The sequence below is a fragment of the Crinia signifera genome, chromosome 3 (genome assembly GCF_055691185.1).
Source record: "Crinia signifera chromosome 3, ASM5569118v1, whole genome shotgun sequence".
NCBI lineage: Eukaryota > Metazoa > Chordata > Amphibia > Anura > Myobatrachidae > Crinia > Crinia signifera.
In genome coordinates this window covers 272,291,710-272,319,368 of record NC_139219.1, presented here as the reverse complement: position 1 = coordinate 272,319,368, position 27,659 = coordinate 272,291,710, and the positions used below count along the sequence as shown (strand labels likewise).

Here is a 27,659-nt window from a genome sequence, read left to right as displayed (position 1 = left end):
TCCTGTAAAATGAGCCTAAGGTGGTAAACATGTAGTTTTCAGAAGACTGTCCTTGTATCTGGCCCTAAAAGACCTTGGCACATGAGTTGACCTTGGTCTCAAGCTCAGTTGTCCATAGTTAATGTTTATTGTATTTATAGAGCTACCAAGGAGTATGAAAACACTCTCCTGCCAGGCACCATCAAGGAGCTTTGGTCACTTGTATCAGCCATCACTCACAAACTCCTGTATCTGCTGATTATTGGTAGATACTTCTCCCTATTTCAAAATAAGAGATTGTCCAGTCAAAGAAGTTGCCAATTGAACCACATTCTGAACCACATTCTCAAAGACCTATATTGAAAGATCTGCTTGAGGGCCATGATGAAGTGAACCCCAAACTGAGTTACTCTTATTGAATGTGGCCTAGGGGTCCACTGCAATTCCTTCCCAGAACTAATTGGTCAAAGGCCCTTATTCAGATCTGATCAATTTTCCTGCCGATTTGCATGCTATTCCATCCTTGCACCCCCCCCCACTATCCAAGTCAGCCCCGAAGAGTGGCGAGTGGACGCGGTACGCGTCTTCCCGACTTGTTCATACCCCCACTACTCACCTGTGGAGTTGATTTTATAAAGCGTGGCGAGCGCAGCGGAATACACGTCAAGTAATCAGTGTCCCCTCATGGGGCTCGCTGCATTTGCCACACTTCCGGATCGTTTTACGCGTCCCCTCACCGGGCTCGCTGCTCTCTCCACACTTCGGGCTCGGTGGCTCACTGTGCTTGCCACGCTTTTATAAAATCAACTCCACGCCGACGAGGATACTGGGGGTATGAACAGGTCGGGAGGACGCGTACCGCGTCCACTCGCCACGATTCAGGCTGACTTGTTTAGTGGGGGTTTGCAAGGATGGAATAGCATGCAAATTGCCAGAAAATCAAGCGCTAAATCACATCCGATTTTGCGGGCGCCATGATAATACACAAGTACCAGAGAGTTAAATTTGGGTGGGGTGTGTTTTTTACTGAAATCTAAATTGCAGTGTAAAAATAATGCAGCCAGTATTTACCCTGCACAGAAACATAATAACTCACCTGAATGTAACTCTCTCTGCACATGTTACATCTGCCCCACCTGCAGTGCACATGGTTTTACCCATTTTGAGAACAAATTTGTACTGCGATCAGATCTGAATAAGGGCCAAAGTGTTGGGGTCAACGGCTTTGGGTAACGAATCAACTCCCAGCATATTTTGCTGGTGAAGTCTTGGACAAGGATTCTCCAGCCCAGGTTGTAGACTCACAACCACTGGGTTTTTCTTTAAAAGACTCTGGACATGATCAACTTAACAATGCAACTCTTGAAAATATCTATACAAATGTGATGGTTAATAGGGTAGAGAAAACTGTTGGCCCAGTGAATGGTTTACTATTTTACATGATCAAAAGCATCTTGTATAAAGTGAGGAAGGTGTAAGTTAAACATGTGGAGCAATTGTTGATGCCACAGGTTCATGTGCCTTTACTAATAAAAACTGCACATGCACTTATTTGTGGATTTGCAACCTTTAAGACCAAAGGCACATGAACCTTTCAAAGGATAGGAATGGATATAGGAGGCTCTGTGGAACAGTCAGCTTAGAGACACTAGAATGTCCTACTTATCCTAGAATACTCGTTTCCAAAGGCAGTTTCCTTGCCGAAATCTAGCACAATTGTGTACTGTATATCCTATCCGGCTGGGAATCCCGAAGTTGATGTACTAGGTTCTGTGTAATTAAGGACCTCTGTCATGAAGATGTTGCAGATATCAGTTTTCAATCCACAAATTGATTGTCTAATGAAAAGTTTCAATAGAAGACTGATGCATATGGTAAGGAAGGCTGTGGCACAAGAGAAAATTGGAGACCCTCTGGCTCTAATTAAGGTTCTCAATTTAGGATGTACCTCAGGCTGTAGCTCCTTTGAGTTATTGTGTGGCAGACCACCAAGGAATATCCTAAATATTCTTAAGGTGAGTTGGGAACAGCAAAGTCCTTAAAACTTAACATAGCCCAATTTGTGTCTCAGCTATATGAGAGGTTGAGGAAAATTGTACCAGAAGTGCATTATGTTCAATTAGTGCAGTTGTGCCAAAAGAGAGACAATAGTAGAACTGCTGTAGTTTGATATTTTCAACCTAAGGACAATGTATTGGTCTTGGTGCCGACTCCAGAGAGAAATTGGTTTACTAACTGGTAAGGTCCATTTGAAATAATGTAATCTGTTGGGCCAATTAATTACAGGGTCAGGAAGATAGAACAGACCTACCATGTCGACATCCGGAAACCTTGGCATAAAGCAGAAGGAGCTGGGTTGCAAGGTACCATATTTGGACATGCATAGGTGCCAGTAAGGTCAACTCTGTCACCAGATCAGACCAACACGTTGATAATATGATACAATGGAGCCAAGACGTATGCTCAGCCATTCCTGGGTGTATCATTATCATTGAACACAACTTCATCACTCCTTGGGGGTTAGACATAAAACAAAACCCTACTGAATCCCTGCAGTCAGATGTATATTAGTACCAAGGGCACAGAAAATGCTAAATTTAGATGTGGTGTAAAAATCCACCAATGAATGGAACAGCTGAATTGTATTGGTGTCCAAACCACACAGAAGCATTTGCTTCTGCAGTGAATTTAAATGAGGTCTCTCAAACAGTTATCTTGTGCTGAATTAGTCAAGAATCTTGCAAGCAGTAATTAGTTAAAACCCCTAGCGCCAAGACAGCCTTCTCCATCCCGGATAGACTATTTCAATATATTTGAACTGCACAGGACTCTGGCTACTTCCCTGTGGGACATGGTCAAGTTTTTTTCTATACCATATTGCCTATGCCTCAGCTTATTTGGATGATACGGTCATCTATTCCCAGTATTGGGAATCCCATCCCCCAATGGCCAATGATGTATTAGCAACCTTACTTGCTCATAGCTTAAACGCTGACTAATATGTGCTGGGAATACAGGAAGACAAATAATTGTAATATAGTGGATGTAATGCAGTGCCACCCGCAGGGAAAATCTAGAACTGCACATTTTTATCAACCTCCTAAATACAATTTTTAAATTGAAAGAAACACATTTCTTTAACTGAATTAACCTGGCATGCTTAGACATTATACACTTGCTTTCCAGCATAGTTTAGAGTGCCACGGACGTCCCCAACCACGTTAATAAACCTATTGACTTATTGCTCTTAGATATAAATTCAAACTGCATTTTTTAACCAGCTTAAATGGTAACTGTCATGAAAGCAGTTTACTTGTGCAAAGGAAAGGTTAGTCCGGCATTAGCTCACATCAAATGAAAAATTCTTCTCTCAGCTTCTTGCTATTGCTATGGTGTTTCACAGATCTCTCTGGGAGAAATATTTTGGTTCTGATGTCAGATTCTTTGTTCCCTTTAACAGCCAGAGGGAAATTATGGGCTTCTTGTTCAGAGGGTAGATCTACGGTGTCTTTACAGACCGGATCAAAAACATGACTGTGTTCATAAACTGACATGCTTCGCAGACACCTTGATAGCCTATAAGCAGGAGACATTTGGCGCCTCAGACTCATAACTCTATGCCCAGTATCCACATTCATTTCTGTCTCGTCTGGGTGCCTTGGCATCAGTTTGGGATGATTGCTATCAGTAGTACCATGCAAGGGTTGTCTTTGACCTGATGATTTGCATGTTGTTTTAAATACTTCTTTACATTTCCAGTGTCCCGGCCTAATCTGATCCTCCAAGTGTGTATTCTTAGTCTGCTGGGTACATGAGGATAACTGGGCAGGGTTTGATTGTAATTCAGGAGCAACTGTGTCACCTCCTTGTGTCACTGTGTTGTCGCAAGTAACCTAATTAGAAACAAAAATATGTTAAATATGAAACATTTTAGTCTAAAACAGTAACTGCAAAATGATGTGTATACTGTATATACAAGGGAAGTTGCTTCTCGGTAGAGAGTGCACCAGTTTTTACCAGGAAAAATGTGTTTTTTTAACAATCTTCAGGTACGTTCTGCAGATACCAGCGGCCAATCACAAGCCCAATCTGTCACTCAATGTTTTTTTGTTTTTGTTTAAATGATCACATATCCCCCCTTATTTAGTATAGTTTAATTGGTACTCTTTACCTAGAAGGGCGCCCGTCGCGGGCATCGCGGGTACATTTATGTATGGCCGCGACGCGACCGACGCGATGCCCGCGATTTACCATTGAAACCCATGTTAAACATGGAAATCGTGTCGGTCGCGTCGCGGCCGGCCATAAATGTACCCGCGATGCCCGCGACGCGATGCTCCCGATTTCCCATAGGAATCAATGTTAAAAGGCGCGATGGACCCGATTTTACTGTTAAATGGCTCAATCCACCCGATTTGGCCATAGGAATCAATGTTAAATGGGCCACAGAGCCCATTAACCCTTAAATGTCCCCCCAAATTTTTAACGCCACCCCACGATCCACGCCAACCCGAAGCGTGGCGAGCGCAGCGAGCCCGTGAGGGGCGGCGGTACGCGTCCTCCGACCTTTTCATGCCCTACTATCCACTAGGGCGTGGTGTGAGAATATAATAGTGTGGCGAGCGCAGCGAGCCACCGAGCCCGAAGCGTGGCGAGCGCAGCGAGCCCCGCGAGGGGACGCGGATACCTTCACAGTTATGCGCGTCCCCTCGCGGGCTTCACAGGTGTCCGTGGCGACGCGGACACCTGTGAAGCCCGCGAGGGGACGCGTCTACCTGTGAAGGTATCCACGTCCCCTCGCGGGGAATCAATGTTAAAAGGCGCGATGGACCCGATTTTACTGTTAAATGGCTCAATCCACCCGATTTGGCCATAGGAATCAATGTTAAATGGGCCACAGAGCCCATTAACCCTTAAATGTCCCCCCAAATTTTTAACGCCACCCCACGATCCACGCCAACCCGAAGCGTGGCGAGCGCAGCGAGCCCGCGAGGGGCGGCGGTACGCGTCCTCCGACCTTTTCATGCCCTACTATCCACTAGGGCGTGGTGTGAGAATATAATAGTGTGGCGAGCGCAGCGAGCCACCGAGCCCGAAGCGTGGCGAGCGCAGCGAGCCCCGCGAGGGGACGCGGATACCTTCACAGTTATGCGCGTCCCCTCGCGGGCTTCACAGGTGTCCGTGGCGACGCGGACACCTGTGAAGCCCGCGAGGGGACGCGTCTACCTGTGAAGGTATCCACGTCCCCTCGCGGGGAATCAATGTTAAAAGGCGCGATGGACCCGATTTTACTGTTAAATGGCTCAATCCACCCGATTTGGCCATAGGAATCAATGTTAAATGGGCCACAGAGCCCATTAACCCTTAAATGTCCCCCCAAATTTTTAACGCCACCCCACGATCCACGCCAACCCGAAGCGTGGCGAGCGCAGCGAGCCCGCGAGGGGCGGCGGTACGCGTCCTCCGACCTTTTCATGCCCTACTATCCACTAGGGCGTGGTGTGAGAATATAATAGTGTGGCGAGCGCAGCGAGCCACCGAGCCCGAAGCGTGGCGAGCGCAGCGAGCCCCGCGAGGGGACGCGGATACCTTCACAGTTATGCGCGTCCCCTCGCGGGCTTCACAGGTGTCCGTGGCGACGCGGACACCTGTGAAGCCCGCGAGGGGACGCGTCTACCTGTGAAGGTATCCACGTCCCCTCGCGGGGCTCGCTGCGCTCGCCACGCTTCGGGCTCGGTGGCTCGCTGCGCTCGCCACACTATTATATTCTCACACCACGCCCTAGTGGATAGTAGGGCATGAAAAGGTCGGAGGACGCGTACCGCCGCCGCTCGCCATGCTTCGGGTTGGCGTGGATCGTGGGGTGGCGTTAAAAATTTGGGGGGACATTTAAGGGTTAATTTGGCCTATTTGGCCCCAAATCGGGTCCATTGAGGCATTTAACAGTAAAATCGCGGTCAATCTGCCGTTTTAACATTGTTCCCTATGAGAAAATCGCGGTGACTGCGGTCATCGCGGGCATCGCGGCCATCCCGATTTACCCGCGATGCCCGCGATGACCGCGATCACCGCGATTTTTACCCCCGAACCCCGCGATTTCAATCGCTGGCGCCCTTCTAGGTAAAGAGTACCGTTTAATTAATAAATCTATTAGTTGCAATATATGAATGGACAACAGAGTTAATTTATGAACATTGCAATCGGTCGAATGCTTTCATTTTCTTACATACACTAGACCAGGCATTCCCAACCACGGTCCTCAAGGCACACCAACAGTGCAGGTTTTAGTGATATCCAGGCTTCAGCATAGATGGTTTAATCAGAATCCCTCAGATACTAATTAAGTCACCTGTGCTCAAGCCTGGATATCTACAAACCTGCACTGTTGGTGTGCCTTGAGGACCGTGGTTGGGAATGCCTGCACTATACAGACACCTGCTACTTGATGATTCACTGCATCATGCAGAATGAATGAATGAGCACTAGAGCCCCTATAATGTCACCTCCAGTTCATAGTTAATAGGAACAAACAGGAACCCCAGCTAAAACTGTCATTTACCATTTCGTTAAGGACCATCATGCTAAAACCTCTCCTCCCAAAATGTTTTTTTTTTATACAAAATAGGGACCAAATGAGCCCAGCCACAGAACTTTTGCCAAGCTCCATCAAATGTGCAATGCCCCCATGAACAATAATACCCTCCTCTAGTGTACAAACCTTCAAGCGTTTCCTGTAAACTCACCTCTTCGGGCAAGATTATAAGATTTCAGAACTGCCCATTATCATAAGCTATCCTACCCAAATACATCCCCTCTATACAGTCCACACATCGCCACCATCTTTTCTTTCTTCACTTTCACATACTCTTGACCTGTGCCCAACATTGCTGGGTGACAATATAACACGGACCATTAAGAACCTTTGCAATCTGGCAGGATGAATATGTAATAGGTAGCACCTATCCTTGTGTATCAGTGTCTATTTCCCAATCGATTGGAAGCTTGCGAGCAGGGCCCTCCTACTTCTAGGTCTGTCTGTTGTTACCCAGCTTTGTTCTATAAATGTTCCCATGCCACAAAATATGCTGCGCTATATGAGATACAGATAATAAATATATGGATCTCTAGCAGGAGAATATAGTTAAAACAAAATGATAAATATAAGGCCAACTATTTATATGAGATGCAAATATTATATTATTTTATGCAGCTTATTAAAATGCATTTTTGGTTGTAAATTTCCCTTAGCCTGTTCCCTTACCATAGATATATACAATAAAACATAAAAAAATTGTGTTTTTATGACCAAGGTTTCATTACCAGAAATAAGATTTTGTTGCCATCATAATCTTGGGTTTGCCAGCGTGCGTCACTGATTGGCATACAAGGGTAAGGTAGCAAGGGGACCATTTGTCCTATGGCTTGTATGATGAACTGTAGGGCACAGGAATCTCTCACTTGGACAGACACGCCTGGGGGCAGCTGTTTTAAGGAGAACTGTATGGATGTGTTTCTGGTAGACTGCAAAACGAAGGAGCAGAATCTGGCCACCTGGCTGGTTGCCGCCATCCCCAGGATCATTTCATAAAGTCTCACTGCATCCTCATAGTTATCATAGCTACAATACAATGTAACTCTTAGGATCTCTGCACCATAATGAACCCGTCTTATGCCCCACACTGGCATGTGGGCATCCAGACAGTAAAAATCATCACATGCTTGACTTATTGAGGAGGATGGACATTGGTTATGCTCATTGTTGACATGATCCCATGGTGGTAGCTGGAAAAAGCTTTGCAGGAGGGCTATCCTTTCTTCACCTAGGTCTTCACGGAGGAAGAGCATCACAGAGATCCCTGGAAATTCCCTCCTTCTCCTGTGGTGCTCATAGCGCTGTACTGGAGATGTTCGCTCAGACACCAGAAAGAGTTGAGTATCAAGATCCAGTACACAGAGAAGCCGATCTATTGCTTGCTGGAACACCGTAGAGTCACCAGAGCTGGCAAGCAAGTGAATGGTGACAGGCAGAACAATGTGTCTGCTGCTCATTTAAAGGCCGTTTAGAAGATGTTATTTCTAGAATGAAATAGATAAAACTTAATTTTACATTAAAGTTTATTACCACTTCCAGGCAACTTTTATATTTGATTTGCACATGACTTCATGTAAGTTTTACTACATGCATTGCTATATTATCTAGTCTCTTCTTATACAAAGACCTTTTTATACCCATTGACGGATTGCTAATTGACCTTGGATCCGAGCTGGATTAAGGCTCCATGGGACCCAGGATAGTTAAGACAAAGGGGGCCCCTAATAAATGACTATGGGCCAGATGTAATAGCGTCCGAGTTTGATGGCCATGCGGGAGGCAGTCATTGACAAAGCATATTTTTACCTTGTAAAGGATTGCTCCTTTACAAGAAGTCAGAGTTCGGCCAGAATCCCGCACAGCCGCTGTACTCGGATGCTATTACACCCCGTCCTGTATTTATCATTTAAAGTAAACTGAAAATCAAGGTAATCGGTTGATTTGCAAATACAATTAGAAAAAAACAGCATACATACATACCTACATACCTACACAAACACACACACACACACACACACACACACAAAGCATACATACACATATATCATACATACATACATACTCACACACATAGCATGTATGCATACACACCACATGCATACATACATACATACATACATACATACATACACACATAGCATAAGCTTACAAACACATACATACATACATGGCATGCATACATATATATATACACACATATCATAGATATACAGCATACATATAGCACATATAGCATAGCTATACAGCATACTGTAGAGCACATATGTATACACACACAACATACAGTACATATACATGCAGCATACCTACAATCATACATATAGCATACACACATAGAGCACTAGTACAAGTCAGGCAGAGACCAGTCGCTGCTGCTGCTCAGTAGCTCGCTCCCCAACCGGTGCAGAGATTTGCTGAGCAGTGGCCCCCGGCACTAAACGTTGGTCCCCTCCACTGAGGTCTCTGTGGCTCTGCCTCTGATGGCAACGGTTCATGAACGTAATGTACCCCTGCCCCCCCTCCCCCCTTAATCGGATATCACCCAACACACCTAAAGCCTATTCATTGGATTTCATCTTATTCGTGGTTTTTGTGCAAGAAAAACTACTTGGCTTAAACTATATAGTAACAAAAGGAATGTTAATACCCATTTCACATGGCACAAATACCCCGTGTTGGACCCGGTTTGCTGTGCAGTGTGAATAGGTAACCTGGGTCGAGCGACCTGGGTCACGTTCACGTTCGCAATATATGGAGGGGGCAGCGTCAGTGCTGCCTCCTCCCCTGCCGCCCGATCAGGCACCACCACTCCACCCCACCCCCTTTCTGACATCAATGACCCCACTTATTGGGGTGTGGTGGGTTTTTTAAAAACAGCCCCTGCTCTTTCAGCCAGGCGCTGGTTACGGCCGTGGGGGGACCCCACTACCTTTTATTTATTTATTTATCTATAATTTTTTTTTACATTGCAGCCTGCACGGATCTGACTGATCCATGCAGGCTGCCTATATGAATTCGTATTAGTGGCTGTTATATTATACGGCCACTAATACGAATGAATACACCATCGGTAAATACAAAGCAGTCGTATTTGACTGCTTTGTAAATTCCCCTCCGGAATACGAATTTGCATATGGCTAAAACAGCCATATTCAGTCATATTCATTCGGGTACTTATGTATTAGCAGGGCGCCCCTTACGTACTTTGGGCCTTATTCAGAACTGCGCTCAGTACAAATTTATTTGGAAATTGGGCAAAACCATGCTGTACTGCAGGTGTGGCAGATATAACATGTATAGAGAGAGTTATATTTGTGTGAGTTATTTTGTTTCTGTGCAGGGTAAATACTGGCTGCATTATTTTTACACTGCAATTTAGATTTCAGTTTCAGCACACCCCACCCAAATCTAACTCTCTCTATACATGTTACATCTGCTCCACCTGCAGTGCACATGGTTTTGCTCATTTTCCAAACAAATTTGTACTGAGCTCAGATCTGAATAAGGCCCTTTGTGTAGTGGTGTATTGAGAATACCAATACACCACTATGCTGGCTACGTAAACTACGTAACTTACACAAATTACGTAATTTACGTAACTGGAGCTCAGCTAATACATAAAAGATCATATCCCCACTATCCACGTCATACCCCCAGTGTCCACGTGGGCGTGGAGTTAACTTTAGAAAGAGTGGCGAGCCACCGAGCCCAAAGTGTGGCGAGCACAGCGAGCCCCGCGAGGGGACGCGGATACGCCACTTTCGCCACTAGAATTAACTCCACGCCCACGTGGACACTGGGGGTATGACGTGGATAGTGGGGATATGATTGTGTTAGTGGGTGTTGTGTGTGTGTGTTGTGTGTGTGTGTGTGTGTAGTGTGCATTATATTTACCATCCAGGATGTGCCCGCTGGGGGAGCTGGGAAACCATGTGATGCTCCCCCAGCGGTCACTACGCTAAATGACGGCCATTGCTGCCGTCCGGCTAAGCACTGCCGCCTGGATCTCCCCCCCTCCGGCCGTTGTTTAAAACTCTCAATTCCTGAATGTTTCCATTCGGGATTGGGAATCAGACGTTTTTTAACATGTTTTAACATGTTTAATTTCCATGAATCCCAGATCATCAACAGATCAATGTTCATTGTTGACCGTCGGTTGGTAGACCATTAATTGTTGGGATGGTTATTATTATTATTATTATCACTTTTCCTGTAATGTTCTCACGATAATGAATACGTTTTCCAACCTTGTAGAGATCTTTTATATACAATACTATCTTACTGGTTCCATAGTACATACTGGGCCTTATTCTGGTTGGAGCGGCCGGGCCGTACGCGCACGTCCCGGGGTTTTTAATGATCTGCGCATGCGTACATTCGCTAATGCGCAGGCGCGAACACTCCATAACGCTTACGGCCGGGTCTCTACGTGCGAAAAAACCTGTACGCGAGTGTACGGGCATTGGGGGCGGCATAGGGGCGTGATGAGGGGTGCGGCCGAAATAATGAGGGAAAATGGGCGTAAATATGGGCGTACATGGGGGTGTGCACCAAAAATGAGCGGTGCTACTACCGCACGATCGACTAAAGCACCGTTCATTTCGGACACAAAACAGGCGGCCGCCAACCGCCATCTCAAACCACCCCTACAGATACCGCATGTCAGCGTGCGCCTGGGTTAGCTAATTTACGCGGATTACTACCAAACACATACACCTGAATGTAATAAGCAATGCTGCAGTCTATTAAGTCCAAACCATGATTTCACTACCTGCAAGCCACACACAGCACTCAAACACATTGGAAGCTTATCTTTCTATACTTCTCTACATTTAAAGGTTTGTTTAAATTGAGGTAAGAATCTTTGTAAGACCTGCTTATATATGCTAAGGTAGGTATTTGTTAAACAGTTATACACATTCACTACGTGCTTTCATAGACTTTACACAGTAGCACACTCAATCGACACAAGTCGACATGTGTCGACGTGTTCACTCTAATACAAACATAGGTTTTGTATTTATGATACAATAACATAAACCACATCTAACACCTACAAAGGATGTTTCAGCAATGTTTTAATCCCATGGCCACTATTTTGCACATTAATTAATTCAATCAATTAATTAATTTTCATAATTATAGTTGAAAGGCAACATTTGCAGGTCCATATATATGAAGGGTATGTCAGCGTACACGGACGTACGCTCACTCTCACGAGCGGTGACATAAGCTGAGTTTTCTATTGAAAACAATAGGGACCCGTCCGTGCAAGCTGGCGTACGCTCAGATCTCCGCAAGAAGGCGGTGGGAAGACGGACGAGAGACGTCCGTAAACGGCGGCGTACGCTCAGTTGTACGCCAGTTGTCGGAGTGTAAGGGCTGGCCCGTCCGTGTACGTTGGCGTACGCTCATTAGTACGCCACTCCCCTTCTACGTTGTTTATGGCCGTACGTATGCGGCAGAGTTGTGGGTGGACTTAACCCCAACGGCCGCGTACGGCTAGCGTACGTTAATTGCGAACGTACGCACGTTTGGCCGCTCCGATCAGAATAACCTCCACTGTACCATTTTTCTGTCTGTGACAATATTCAGTTTTTAGATTAGCTTCTGTAAACCAAACCCAAATCTATTAAAGGCTAATTAAGAATGGAAATCTGACTTTCCTGTCTGACTGCACATACCTTCATATAAGCAGGAAAAGCGCTGCTTCCTATGATTGTGTCTGTACTCACTGTAAGTATTGGTAGCCTGAATTGCCGAGCTCTCCCACACTGTGTTTAGGTTACACTTGTAACCAGCGATATGTTTCACACACTCTCGCTTTCATATATTTCTTTTTCCTTCCAAATCAATATTTTAACAGCTATATGCAATATTTGGTTGCTTTCGTCAAAGAAATCAGGTAAGTCAGCATTCCAACGCCACTTTTTTTCCTGCCAAAGGAATCAGATGATCAAATTCCATTTTATCTTACATAGATGCATATGGGTCCCGATTCAGACCTGCACGCTGGGCTGCGAGTTTTCGAGCCCAGCATGCAGGTAAAAGCCACCCCAGGCTGCGAATGCGCCTGCAGCCATGCACACAGGGGAAATCCATCTGGAATCACTTACCATCCAATGGATGGCTAGCCTTCGTACGTACAGTGAAGGCTAGCCTTTGCTATTTAGGTTCGTACAGATGGCGTGCACATGCGCACAGCATACTCCGCGCATGTTATCCAATAATCAGCAGTGCTGAGAATTTGTGTGCAGGTCTGAATTGGGCCCATGGTGTGGAAATGATATATATATATATATATATATATATATATATATATATATATATATATACTGTAGCATTTACCACTGACTACTACATATAGTAAAAGAGCCTTGGAAGTGCCGCTGTAAGGAGAATCAATGTGTTATAAGTGCAAAGCTTGTGGGCCTGCAGCACTACTTATGATGATGGCCTCCAGCAAAGTTGGACTGGCCCTGATGGCTACAGGGGAAACCTCCAGTGGGGCTAACTGTATTGGGGCCCATCCAGGTTCCAGATATTTGAAGTATACATATGTTTCCTTATACTGCACAGGACTATGGGGTATTTGCTACAATGCATTGTGTTTTTCATTTGCTACATTATCATGCATTTACCATACAATCTTGAATGGTTAGCCAAGCCTTTATATGGGCTGTGCTCACCCCCTCTTGTGGCTGTCCACACCCCTAAAACTGCATTCCCCTGGTGGACCCTGCTTGCCCCAGTCTGATTCTGGTCTGCATCTAATCTTTGCACTAGGAAGCTTCTAGACGATTAATAACCTTACCTCTACTTATGGTGGTTTAACAAATGCTACAGATGGTTGGACAATTGTTGTCAGGATTTGGGTAAAAATAATTCCACACATTAGATGTGATTTTTTTTTGGTCCTATGACCATGCATGACAGGCAAGAAATGCTTCCATTGGTGACTGACTTACATAAATGTATTTATTTATTTATTAACAGTTTCTTATATAGCGCATACATATTCCACAGCTCTTCACATAGAATATTTGAACATTAACATCAGTCCCTGCCCAAGTGGAGCTTACAATCTATATTCCCTACCACATGTACACGCACAAAAAGACATTGTAGGGTTAATTTGCCAATTAGCCTACCAGTATATTTGTGGATTGTGGAAGGAAACCAGAGTAAACCCACACAAGTACGGTGGAGAATTGAACCCATGACCTCAGTGCTGTAAAGCAGTAATGCTAACCATTACACCATAGCAATATTTCCACAGTAGCATCCTCAATTCCATCAGCTATACTTCTCCTGCTTACTCTCCCATTTGCAGAGGGAACAGAAATACAGTATCAGAAAAGTCAGGCTCACACAAAAACACCCGTGGTCATACTTAACATAAATTTACTAAAGACAGAATCTGATTAGTTGCTATGGGAAACATCATCTCTTAAATTTTAAAAGCTTTAGTAAATGTACCCCTAAAGGTCCATACACACTGGAAGACTATGCCCAGCGTGTATGGACAGCGATGATGACAATCAGCTCTGTGGGAAAAGCCGCTCAGTGCTTATGTTATGATCCAGGGAGTAACTAAGATCCTAAATGCCACCCAGACAGAGTGGTGCCGCTATCCTCTATACTAACTCTATTGGCCTTCTCTGACAGGTGACCGCGGACTGCAGGATGCTAGGCTTCGCCTGTAGCAGTCACGTTTGAAAGGGTGAGTTAAGCCCGCCCTAGCTCCGGTGCAGCCAGGTGTTATGTTGTTACAAGTCAGTGGAGACTGCCAGAGATAGGTCCAAGAGGAAAGCTGACTAAACTGATAGCCCAAACTAGATAATGGTGTAAAGGAGAATACAAATGTAAAAATCCCTATTATTACACGAGTATGGGATAAAGGATAAGTACACAAAGATAAAGTAAGATAACCGTAAAGAAAATACAGCGACCCAGTCGCACCTCAGACCGAGCGACCCCGTCACACCCAATTCTACGCGACCTTGTCGCAAAAAGGGGAAGTTGTGCTCCGCACAACTTCACGGGTTAATACCCCAACCAAAACAAAGGGAGGAAGAATGTCCAACCTCCACTAGGGCAAATGACCGGCAAATAGGGCAAGCTAGCTGTAGCCCCAAGCTTACTCACGACACCAGGTAGGCAATGAGAGATGGTAGTCTCAGGGTGTCCAGGAGTTTGCCAGGCTGAGCATATAGGAGAAACTCTGCAGGCTCCCGCAGCAACCCTGCAGCAGGCACAGAGAATTATCACCGGCGTCTGGGAGAAAGCCCAGACCCCTTAAGAGAGGATCCTCAGCCAATCAGGAAGGGCATGAGAAGCCAAGCCCTCTCTCCTGAATACTGCAGCTGAGAAAAGGCGCCAACATCCTGGTGTCCTGGCTGGTTAGAAACAGCCAGGACTCTTCAGCCGAGCTGCCCGGCGTCTGCTCTTGCTAGGCAACTGGCTGGGAGCTCCGTCTGCTGGCGGAAGTCGTGCGCCGGACAGGTTGCCTAGCAACCTCCAGCATCTGGCGCACAGGAGGATCAGGAGACGCCGCCGGACCCTGCCTGCTCCCATCCCGCCGCAAGCCCTCTGCAACAGGTACTGGAGCCTACTGGAGCCTGGGGAACTGTGCGGTTGCAGGACCTGCACCAGTCCACGTACCCACGGACCCCTGGGTCCTAACAGCATACACACTGAGCGGCTTTCCCCCTGCCTGGCGCCGACAGAGGGGGGAAGGATGACGTTGCATAGCGGAGCGCTATGCAAAGCCGGCCTGAAAGCCGCTCATCTGCTGGTATAACCAGCAGATGAACGGCTTTCCCGGCAATGTTGCGGGAGTGCGCAGCAGCGCTCATCTTTCATCGCTGGGGCATACACACTGGGTGGCTTTGAGCTGAAAGCCGCTCATACCTGCTGTTTTGAGCGACTTTCAGCTCAAAGACGCCCAGTGTATATGGGCCTTTAGTCTTTCATCAGAGATTTCTGAATTCACAGTTTGTTCTATTGCCTTAGGTTTTATTTTTTGTTTTACGCATCTTCTAGACTCTAAGTGAGAAGGTCTTGCATGGTCATGATGGGCAGAAGTTGCCTCATTGACGGTACAGAACCACCCCGCATAAATAAAGGCCAATTTCTGAGTCTTGCCACTGCATGTGGTGAATGGCATGTAGATAATTATATGTTTTCTGCCCCAAACTTTTTTCTTTACCCTTGATTTTAATTATAGAAGCTCTGACTTAAACCCACAGATGACATTGAAGGACAAGTATCGCCCTGATTGGTGGCAGCAGCTGCAGGGATAATATTTGGTTGCTCTTTTCTAAAGTGATCATTATTCATTTTTTAATTCACAGATCATAGACTTTTACCCTTTATAGGTATGCAAATACTAGACGCACAGGGGTGCAGTGCACCAGAACTGTACAAATCCTAGAACAATATATTATTTTTCACTTTACAGCTAGGTTCACACTGCATGGTGTCACAGGGCTTTTATATACAAGTGAACAAAGCACACTAGGGTAAAGCGCACCAAACAGTACAAACAATGGAATATAGGGGGGGTTTTTTTCAACTTACAGCTCTGCTCACTATGGGCCGGATTCAGTATTGAATCCCGGCGGTCGGGATCCCGGCGTTCAGAATCCCGACGCCGGAATCCCGACAGCCAAAATGCCGACAAGGGGGGGACGTGGATCGCCCCCCCTTGTGGGCTCGCTGCGCTCGCCACGCAGCGGGCCCGGTGCCTCGCTACGCTCGGCACGCTAATTTATTCTCCCTCCAGGGGTGTCGTGGACACCCCAGGAGAAAGAATGTGTCAGCATTTCGGCGGTCGGGATTCCGGCGTCGGGATTCTGAACGCCGGGATCCCGACCGCCGGGATTTTAACTGCATCCCCTATGGGCCCTATTCAGATCTGATCACAGTACAAGTTTGTTCTCAAAATGGGCAAACCCATGTGAACTGCAGGTGGGGCAGATGTAACATATAGAGAGTATTAGATTTGGGTGAGTTATTTTGTTTCTGTGCAGGGTAAATACTGGTTGCATTATTTTTACAATGCAATTTAGATTTCAGTTTCAACACACCCCATTCAAATGTAATTCTCTCTGAATAAGGGCCAATGTGTGGAGTCACAAGGCTTATATATGCATATGATCAAAGTGCACTGGGGTACAGTGCCTAGTGGTTGTAGAATCTTAAAAAAAAACTTTTTTTTTTAAACTCTTTTAAGCTTTTTAACCTGTGCATCGACACAGCACTTGCGGATGAACACAGGCTTGTGGTTAGTGTATACTAACCACATGGTTAGTTTATAGAAAACCCACGAGAATCCAACGCCGGGAGGATGGTGTTTTGTTTTCGATTTGGAATCTGACCCCTGAGGTAGAACACAAGCCACGGCTTGGACATACTCTGCAATGTTCATTGGGGGGAATCCACTGCTCATCTCTAATAATAATGTACTGTATGTCTACATATTCTGCCGCTAATAAATAAGTTGTCAGAAACGCTGACATCCTAATATGGGCTATGATGCCGCTGCAAAAATATGAACTAAACATTTTATGAATTAAACCTTTAGCTTGAATTAATTATTACTTGATTGTAAAATATATTGTGTAGAACATGCACACAACCAATTAAATCAGAGATACTGTAGTTACCTTTGTTGTTTTATCCTTGATGGCATATTGCATCCACAATGTGTTTTCTTTAGAGCTTTTATATTTCCTCTGGCTGTTGCCTTGTAGGATTGTTGACTTAATCGTCTTCTTGCATCGTGAAATGAATCTACAGTATGTCAGGGTTTCCCTATGCACATGTAAAGAATGCCACTTCTTTTCCACCGGCGAAAGTGATCGGGCTGCATATAAACATAAATATTTGTTTGTGCAGTCTGGAACTCCCCACATAACTAGTTTCCAAAGCTGTCATTGTTGCTTTTTAATTCAGATTGCTGAGCCCTTGTCGCCTTAGCGACAGGTTACATTAGCTTTTCAGGAGCAAGCAGCCTTCCTTCTCCCTCTCCACATTATGACGAAACATAGTTTACAAATATTGCCAAGGCAGACTGTTAGAGACAGTGCTCGCCTCATCAATCCTTACCATTGTCTCCTCTGTAGAAGAGTCTTTACTGTTGGAAAAGTTTAACTGCCCTATTTGCCAGGCCTTGTAGGAAGAAAGAGATACTTCCACAGGCTCACACTGAAGTAATGCAATGCACCACGGCTTTACTTCTTTGTCATCTGCTTCTTTGGGTTGTCAGATCACCACAATTCTCCTTCTGTACTTACAGTATGAGTATATTTACAGTTTGACACATTGATGTCCAAGACTCCAGTGTGAAATATGTGGCCCAGAAATCTTGCAAATAATACCTGCAATTCATTTTTTAATGCATCCACATAAAGATATACAGTATTTAAGGAGAATAAAGATGATAATAGTGCAGCAGCATATTAGCAGTATATTGACGAATGCATTAATAATCACATACCTCCCAACTGTCACGATTACAGCGAGACAGTCCCGATTTTCGGGTCCTGTCCCGCTGTCCCACCCGCGGCAGGCATTGTCCCGCTGCGGGGGGTGGCAGTTGGGAGACCCCCCAATCTAATAGAATAGACGCTTAGCATAAGCCACGCCCTCATTTGCATACACCCGCCCCCTTTTCGGACGCTCGCGCGGCGAGGTCCCTATTTCCCCAACACAGAAGTTGGGAGGTATGTAATCACTTGATAATGATACAGTACAAGGCGTTTCACGGCCTTATTCATGCTGCCGAATACGCTCTAGCGCCTATTGCCGGAATCTTAGTTGCAATATAATATAGGTATCCAGACTGGTCATATACTGACTCATCATAGACAGTCATATTTATTTATTTATTAACAGTTTCTTATATAGCGCACACAGATTCCGCAGCGCTGTACAGAGTATAGTTGAACATTCACATCAGTCCCTGCCCCAGTGGAGCTTACAATCTATATTCCCTACCACATGTACATGCACACACAGACATTCCAGGGTTCATTTTGTTGGAAGCCAATTGACCTACCAGTATATTTTTGGACTGTGGGAGGAAACCGGAGTACCCGGAGGAAACCCACACAAGTGCGGGGAGAAAATACAAACTCCGCACAGTTAGGGCCATTGGTGGGAATCGAACCCATGACCTCAGTGCTGTGAGGCAGTAATGCTAACCATTACACCATCCGTGCTTCCCCATATAGTCGACCACTAATGGTCGACAGTCAAAAGGTCGACATGGAAAAGGTCAGCAGGGTCCAAAGGTCGACATACAATAGTTCGCCATGGTCAAAAGGTCGACATGGAAAAGGTCGACATATATTTTTTTACAAAGTGTTAAGCCGACATGTGCCGACAGGCAGTATTTCATGCCCTACCATCCACTAGTGTAGAGAGAATAAAATAGTGTGCTGAGTGCAGCGAGCCAATCAAGGGGACACGGTACACTTTGACAGTGTCCATGTCGACCTATGTCAACATAGACAACCTAAATTTTTTAAAACTCATTTCGACCTTTTGACCATGTCGTCCTTTTTCATGTCGACCTTTTGCCTGCCGACCTTTTGACCATATCAACCGTTTTCATGTCAACCTTTTACCTGTTGACCTTTAGACCCTGTTGACCTTGTGACTGTCGTCCATTAGTGGTCGACCATATGACTGTCTATGATGAGTCTGTCTATGATTTATACCATAACCATAATATATAAGCAATCGCTACTTCCAGTCTACCCCATGTGCTCAAGATTGCGCCTGAGACACCTTACTTTCTGAGGCCGTGTCTCCACTTGAATGTGGCCCCTGTGGTAACGGGTCTGTGGCTGAGAACATTTCATGTCACACCACGACCCACCTATAATCCGGCATGTATTTGCTGTTGCATATGGCAAAAGCAAGTACATAAAAAATCAAAATAGCATCCAGTTTGTGTGCACCTCTGAATCATGCCCTTAATGTGTGAACAAACATGGTTAAATAAATAAACCAGCACAACCTATGCAAATAACTGGTCCAAGCACCAGTACACCGCATCTATGTGGCCGTGCAGCCCCTATGCAGTGCATGTACATAACCTCCTCGTGTTAGCAGCCAGCACCACTTTCAGTACCAGGGCTATCTATGTTTGCATACAATTAAATAGGCCACAATGTCTACATGTTCATGCAGGGCAGCAATCAGGGGTGTGCAAGAGGAAGGCATGACCATCGGTTGGTTAGCCATCAATGGGTTATCCATCGATGGTCACCAACGATGGTACATTGAAGGATAAGCTCAATGGTGTGAAACCATCTGTAAGGTAATAATGATGGTTTCACCCACCGGCGCTATAGTGTCCAATGAGCTGCAAGCAGATCAGAGCCCAGGAGTGAGCTCAGTGTCCTGAAACCTTGGGGGGAGAAGAGAAATGTCAGTAGCTTTATATCATTGATGGCTGGAAAACATCTGGTTCACCCCCCATCTATGGTAAAAGTAGTTACCGAGGGTCATGGGCCATCAATGATTTCACATTATTGATGGCCATCCCTAGCAAGAAGTGCTGGGGGCGTCATCTTTGCTCTCAGGCAATGGCCTCAGCATCTGGCATGCAGAGTACCTAAAATGGCGACCTGCTGCCAGTATTGCTGCTGCAGTCATGCTGTACTTCCTGCTGCTAGTGTCCCTGTTCCTACGGTACACTGTCAGGCACTTAGAAGACAGAGGGTGCAGCGCCGCCCTGTCAGGGCTCTGTGTTCATGACACGCCCTTGGCACACTAATACTAATTGTGAAGGCCCCTTTGCTATCCAGTTACACCCATTTAGCTACAAGCGGTGATCTGGCTGTGTGTGTTTGTGTGTGTGTGTGAGACAAATTTGCAATTGTGCACCTCAGACGGCGTGAATTACATTTGAAGTGTGAAAAATCTCAATAGTGGTTGTATTATATACATGGCTGAAATAGGCCCCTTTGCTGAACCACCATTATCTACCACTTTTATCACATGTAAGGCATCTCCCCCTACTGTTGGGCCCCATCTAGTGGCCGCCATCACGCAAAACACTTCAATCCCTCTTGCCCATAGAGTTAAAGGGCAGCGAGAGCCTTGCATTATATTCCACGTATATATACTTACCTGTTTAGAGTATACTGCCCTCCCTTTTATATTGTCCACTTGGGGGCCAATTTATCAATCTATCTTTGCAGCTACAGTATGTCCCTCAAAACACACACTTTCAGGGGTTAGGTGATTATATTAGGTTTATATGGGGGAATTGATATGTCAGATATACCAATATCCAGAATGAATCTCCAAGCACCAGCTCGGAACCCACCTCCAGTGATGTCACCCACTGGCATTATGCCAGGTCTGGCAGGGTACAAAATCCCAAGTGTGAATCCGCAGTGTAAATGGGGTATTAGTAACTTAGCCCAATCCCTTCCTCCATTCACCTTTGCTGTGTTAAAATGTTCATTTAACTGTGTAATACCCCGTTCTCACTGCCGAAAAAAACTGTTTTTTTTTGGCAGGGCAAGCAGTAATTTCTCTCAGTGTGAATGGGTGTGAGTAAAATTTCCGGATGTAATGCCCCGGGAATTGCACGCAGGTTTTTTGCAGGGTTTTTCCTGGGAATTACACGGGTGTCCACCAGTGTGAACAGACTCGACCCGGGTTTTTCACAAAGGACTTGAAAAAGCAAGCTGATTGGGGATGGAGTTCAGGTGACATGTGGAGGGATGAGGAGGTGCTGGAGCTGCTGGCTGTGAGAGGGATGGAGGAAATAAAGAAGCAAGTGACTGGCACTGGCAAGGTTTCCACAGTGTACTACAACATATCAAAAATACTGTGCCCGTGGCATCCATAAAACCCAGCAACAGGTTGTGAACAAACTTAAAGCACTTCGTAAGAAGAAGTTCTCCAAGGTGCATGATCTCAAGCAGGGGAAGAGTGGTGGTGCCCGTATGGCACATCTAAGCTGCTCTTTAAACAGCCAATAAAAGCTGCTCTTTCAAAAGCCAATATTAGCTGCTCTTAGATTCCTTACCCTTGTTGGCAGGGCAGACCAGGGAAGCAGTGTGAACGGGATCTGTGAGCTGAGATGATCCGTGTCCCACCAAAAACCCAGTAACAAAAACCCGTTTTTTTTGCATGGCGGCAATGCGAATATGGAATAAGTTGCAAGAAATCCTAAGATAAATTGTCTTAAAAAAAGAGAAAAAAACTGCATAATACAGTAGTTAAAGCATAAAAGCAAATATGATTTGGGCTTAACTCCCCCTATTTCGATGCGATTTAGGCCGATTGTATGTAAAAAGAGCAGAATTGGGCATATTTTCAATGTGATTCTGATCCGATCAGCATCCCCGCCGGTCGTTTGGAGATTTTACCAGCTGCACTAAAGATTCGTCATCTACATTGGATTGGGTACAGATCGTGTGCAGATCATGTGCTTCAACCGATCATGGGAACATCGCTTCCTCAATCACCAAACAATGGAACTGCCAGAGAATACGTCTGTTATACAAAGGCTCCCAATACACAGTATATCCTAGCTGTGCTATTTATAGCTCTTAGCATGGATAATAATAATGTTTCTTATTGTGTGGAATGGAATAAATAGATGACAGTCTCTGTGTTCCATCATTTCCAAGCAGTGAAATAAGGAAACCCTCACTGACCTGCTGCTCGCGATGCTAAGCGTTCATTGTATATAGTGGCAGGGAGATGTTTTCATGCTGACCTGCTGTTCAGATCTTGTGCTTTCTTCTTCTCTCTTACATCGTGAGCTGGAAAAGGAAGAGTCCCAACCTTTCCTCCTGTGACCCTCTTCTGGGATAATGACAGCCCTTCTGCATCAGCACTGAGCTCCCTCTGTGCATCTATTGTCAGAACATTATGTAGGACTGAAGCTGCCAAGCTTTGTTCCCTCCCTCTGTGCTACACTAGACTGTATAAGGATATACAATAGTGATTAAGGACAATACACATAAACATAACACACTGTGTATAGGATACATTATAGGACATACACCATATTTGGTATTAAGTGAACATAGTATTGTTTCATTTGTAAGATATTATGTGGTCAGGTATATATTTAGCATCTTATGATGTTTTATAACTATACAATATTTTGTTTCCCCTATGCAGCATATGAAATATAACTGTTTTTGGTGGATTATATGCAAGGGAAGTAATTCTAGGCTGGACAGTGATCATGGCTGTAGCCATTGTGTGGGGATATAAAGTTCAAGTGACAAGGACAATGTTACAATGAAGTTATACTTTTCTAGCTCTCCCCTGACCCATTGTGGGCTGCATGTGCACAAAGTGGCCCTGGTGAGGTGGTGGAACCAGGGCCGGTGCAAGGCACCGGAGCGCCCCAGGCGAGTCGGGGTGGGGGCGCCCCGGTGCCGGGGTACCTGTTGCGCCATCTGGGGAGCAGGCAGGGGGGTCCAGGCTGGCGTCTGACAGGAGTGTCCTTGCCGCGCGGGTACCGCCTGCGGCGCTGAGTATAAAGCTGGCGGCGGTGGGGGGTCCCTTCAGTGAATAAGAAATAACTAGCGCTATGCGGCGGCGCGGGAAGCGCTTCTGTTTTGAAAACACTGGCCGCACAGCGCACGCTGATTGGCTGAATCTCAGCCAATCAGCGTGCGGCCAGTGTTTTCAAAACAGAAGCGCTTCCCGCGCCGCCGCATAGCGCTAGTTATTTCTTATTCACTGAAGGGACCCCCCACCGCCGCCAGCTTAAGCTTTATACTCAGCGCCGCAGGAGGTACCCGCGCAGCAAGGACACCACTGCAGGCTTCTGTCAGACGCCGGCATTGACCCTCTTTGCACGGGGGGCGAGGGGCGAACTGCCGCCCTCCAGTGGCCGGCGCCCTAGGCAAATGCCTAGACCTGCCTAGTGGTGGCGCCGGCCCTGGGTGGAACTCATTTGCCTCGCCTGCAAGTTATTTTGTGCCCATCAACACTTTCATGCCCCATCTATATCTCCTGCCAATCACACTACACCATTCAACAAATACTTTGGGTACATCACCCCCACCCCTTATTTAATTTCCACTCAACCCCCCCCCCCCCCAATATATTTTATTCGGCCATACTGGTTGGCGGTCGTTGGGTGTTTATTCCAGGGTAGCAGGTTCCTTCAGGTGATGCAGGAAGATGAAAAAGCAGCCAAGAGGGGAGCACTGTAGGCATCTGTCATCAATTCAGCATTACGTGGCTGGAGGCAGCTGTTGAGAGTGGTGGGTGGAGGCTCTGAACACACAGAAATTCCCTTGTTCCCTACAGTTTGCGCTAGCTTGTGTGCAGTGAGCTCAGCAGTCCTGCCCCAGGAGTGAAATAATAGCAGCGGCTGTGGGTCTGGGCACCCCCGAGACCTGGGAGGGAAGATGGAAAGGGGATCATCTGAAGTGGCAAAGTGCAAGCACTCTTGGTAGCCCAATCCGCCCCTGAGCTGAGCTGTCCCTAGGACGGCTGTGCTCCTCTACTCAACACCAGCGCTTGTGCCTGCCTGTCTGCATGTCTCAGCACTGACAGTATTTCAAATGTGGCGTGTGCACTCTTGGCCTGGCATCCAATCAGGAGCAGCTGCTGCGGCTGCTCCTGATTGGATGCCTGTCCGCAAGCTCCAATTGGCTAGCGGCCAGAGTCACATTTCAAATGCTGCCAGTGCTGTCCCCATGACTGCCCATTGGCTAAGCGCTGCCCTAATTGCTCTTGCGCTCAACTGCGGGGAAGGTGGGCTAGTGGAGGCAGAATGGTTCTACCTCCAAATCAAAATGAAGGAACGCAGTTCTGCCCCGTTTTCGACCCACTTTAACCCCTGGTAGGCTGTAAGAGTAATTGAGTTCCTGTTGTGTGCTGAAGACTTTCAGCCTCTGTATGAACACAGCACAAATACTTTTCGACTTTGTAGATGACGCAGAGGCAGGAAGGAAACATAAACTTCAAATATGAAAATGAAATACCGTACATGCTCATATAATACTCTATAGAGGTGAGGATACAGAGAGTGTTTCCTCTTCCTTTGGTGGCAACTCTCATCTAAAACCAATACCTGGCAGAGAGGCAAGTGTTCCCCAACCAACCACAGACAATGAGAGACTAAATGTATGCACATATTTTATATTTAATACTAATAAGGATGCTGGAGTAGATCAGCTTAACTGAATATGCTATGTAACATGTGGAAGAAATTGTTAATATATTCTTGAAAAGCCCAAATCAACTATATCTGTGACTTCCATATGGTAATCAATAACATCCCTTTGGGTCTACTTTTCTGAAGAATTTAAAGGGACTTAGCAGCACTCCATATATTTTTTGATAATCAGTTTGTATGTCAACATAATCCATGCATTGAGTGACTTGGAGACATAATTGAGTTTCTTTTTAATTTGAATCTCACCGGGAGGTTGAATTCCTGGAATTCCTAATGCAATAAGGAAAGCCCATCGCTGCTGGATGGTTGGAAATAATTTTCCTGCTATTTGCAGATTTATGGTATTTCTGTCTTAATAACAACATCAGTGATGTACTGTATCCTGTAGCTGCCTAAACTGGTACAATCCTTGGTTTCAGGGTCACCAACATAAATCTTGGGGCCCGGTACACTGGTATCTCTGCCCCACTCCCACCCTCTTAGAGCAGCATATTTTTCATTACTTGTATATTGAATATGTTTTTTATCACTACAAAAAAACACAGATAATTAATATTCACTATGCAATGTAATAAAAATCAGCTACTCTACTGCCGAGCGAAGGGGGCGTTACAGCATCTGCACTTTGAGATTACAATTATGTTGCATAGTGAATATTTATCTGTAGGTTTTTATAATAACTTCATAAATGAGACTTCCACACTATCACTATTACCAATGCTCCTCCTTGGTACCGCCGGCACTGATATCCATGCACCAGTGGGAAGAGGTATAACCAGGGCTATTTTTGTGCAGGCTCCAGCAGGAACTGAGGCCCTTATTCTAGTTCACTCTTTCAGACAAAATATTTCTTAGATGGACAAAACCATGTGCACTGCAGGTGAAGCAGGTGTAAAACCCCACCTAAATCTAATTATCTCTGCACAAGTAACACCTGCCTCACCTGCAGTGCACATGGTTTTGTCCATCTAAGAAATATTTTGTCTTAAAGAGTGAACTAGAATAAGGGCCTCAGTTCCTGCTGGAGCCTGCACAAAAATAGCCCTGGGTATAACTGTAACTAACCTATAGTAACAGTAGCAGCAGGTTCTCAAGGTGGAAACAGAAGCCTGAATGCAGATACAGGTATTAGGAAAGGAAGAAGTCAAGCAGCAGTCAGTTGACATTTAATTGTAGTAACTTAGACCCTGTCTATAAGCATTTATACCCCTTTAAAAAAAAATATATATATATATATATATATATTATATATATATTATACCCACTGCCCACCAATGTTTATTAATAATAAGCTGAAACATATATTGCTGGCCTGTGCCAGTAATCTATACGTTACCACCTATTATTAAATAAAACTGGATTGGGGGCGGGGCCACAGACGGGCTTTCCTGTTGGGGGGCGTGCCTACAGTGATCGCGTCATTTTAGCCATGCCCCCCGTCGTTCAATGCCGGTATTTCAGGCATTGCACTGTGGGGGGCGGGGTTAAAATGACGCAATCGCATCATTTTACCCACGGACCCCCCCTGCCGAGGGGCGGATCGCGGGAGATTGGGGTTTATGCGGGAGGGTTGCCCCCCTTTCCGGGGCTAACCCTGCATGTTCAGGGGGCACCTGTGGTTACCTTAGACCAGGGGTGGGCAATAAGCAGCCCTCCAGCTGTTGTTGAACTACACATCCCAGCATGCTGTGCCTTAGTTTTGCTATTTAGCCATGCTGAAACTGATGCAAGGCATGCTGGTATGTGTAGTTCACCAACAGCTGGAGGGATGCGTATTGTCCACCCCTGCTAGAGTTACTAGAGTATGAGAAGAGGAAAACCGCGCTAGCCTGGGTGAGAATGGTGCACAATGTCAGTGAATGGTGGGTGATTATATAAAGGCACATATAACATTTATATAAAGAGTCTCTTGTGACTGATGATATACCTGCACATTTCTTCCAAATATTGGGGCAGATTTATTAAGCCTGGTGAAGAGATAAAGTGGAGATGAAGTGGAAGGAGATAACGCACCAGCCAATCAGCTGTGTTTGAGAAATGACAGTTGAAAGTTGATTGGCTGGTGCGTTATCTCCTTCCACTTTTTCTCCACTTTATCTCTTCACCAGGCTTAATAAATCTGCCCCAGTGCTTGAAAGGGCGTGGATCATTTGGTCTACAGGAAGTTGGTCGACAGTCATTAGGTCGACACCACTAGGTCGAAAATACTGAACGGTCGACACCACTAGGTCAAAATACTGAACGGTCGACATGCTGAAAGGGCTACAAGGGTTTAGGTCGACAGGTCATTAGGTTGACACAAGCATTAGGTCGACATGGGCAAGTTCAACATTCAATAAGTCGACATGGGGTTTTTCACTGGTTTTTTTTAACCTGAATGTTGACACAGTCAACATGGACATTGAAACGTAGCACCACGTCCCCTCGCATGGCTCGCTGCGCACGCCATGCTTCGGGCACTATTTTATTCTCCCTCCACACCATAGTGGATGGTAGGGCTTGAAATACCGCCTGTCGGCACGTCGGCTCAAAAGACTCTGAAAAACCCCATGTTGACCTTTTGTCTGTCGACCTTCCCCAAGTCGACCTAATGCCCTGTTGACCTAGACCCATGTCGACCTTTCAGCATGTTGACCTAATGACTGTTGACCAACTTGCTGTAGACCAAGTGACCGTTTTCCGCTTGAAAATAACCATTTCAGAATGATCAAGTTCAAGAGCACAATATGCCAGTTTCCTGAAAGCACATCTATGTATATATAACCCCATTCACAGGCAAATCGTTACCCGATATACGGGCTAATTTCTCTTTCTGTAGAAACATTTATAAGCGAAGCACCTGCCAAGAAACCTGATCTGAGGCACATACAGTATATCACAGTACATCGTCGGCGCCGAGTGCCA

General features: G+C 45.7%; 1 protein-coding gene across 7 annotated transcripts; it reads right to left on the bottom strand.

Moving 5' to 3' along the window:
- Positions 1 to 572: 572 nt before the first annotated feature.
- On the bottom strand, positions 573 to 22,868 carry FAM124B (family with sequence similarity 124 member B). 7 transcript variants are annotated; one of them, XM_083178056.1, is made up of 5 exons: positions 22,264 to 22,857; positions 17,242 to 17,441; positions 12,256 to 12,507; positions 7,300 to 8,055; positions 573 to 3,872 (listed from the first exon to the last, which is right to left on the bottom strand). In XM_083178056.1, exons 4-5 carry the CDS (start codon positions 8,026 to 8,028, stop codon positions 3,330 to 3,332), a joined length of 1,272 nt encoding a protein of 423 aa, XP_083034182.1. In that variant the 5' UTR covers positions 8,029 to 8,055; positions 12,256 to 12,507; positions 17,242 to 17,441; positions 22,264 to 22,857; the 3' UTR covers positions 573 to 3,329. The 7 variants fall into 7 exon arrangements, 6 of the variants coding, with proteins under 6 accessions (XP_083034182.1, XP_083034183.1, XP_083034181.1 ...); XM_083178057.1 differs by having other exon boundaries at positions 12,307 to 12,507; XM_083178055.1 differs by lacking the exon at positions 12,256 to 12,507 and having other exon boundaries at positions 22,264 to 22,850.
- Positions 22,869 to 27,659: the final 4,791 nt, after the last annotated feature.

Excerpts from the sequence above, each read along its gene's own strand:
- FAM124B (XM_083178056.1), bottom strand. The coding sequence starts at position 8,028 with ATGAGCAGCAGACACATTGTTCTGCCTGTCACCATTCACTTGCTTGCC. Across the intron at positions 3,873-7,299 it reads GCAACAAAATCTTATTTCTG|GTTACTTGCGACAACACAGT; the intron begins GTAATGAAACCT and ends GTTTCTAATTAG.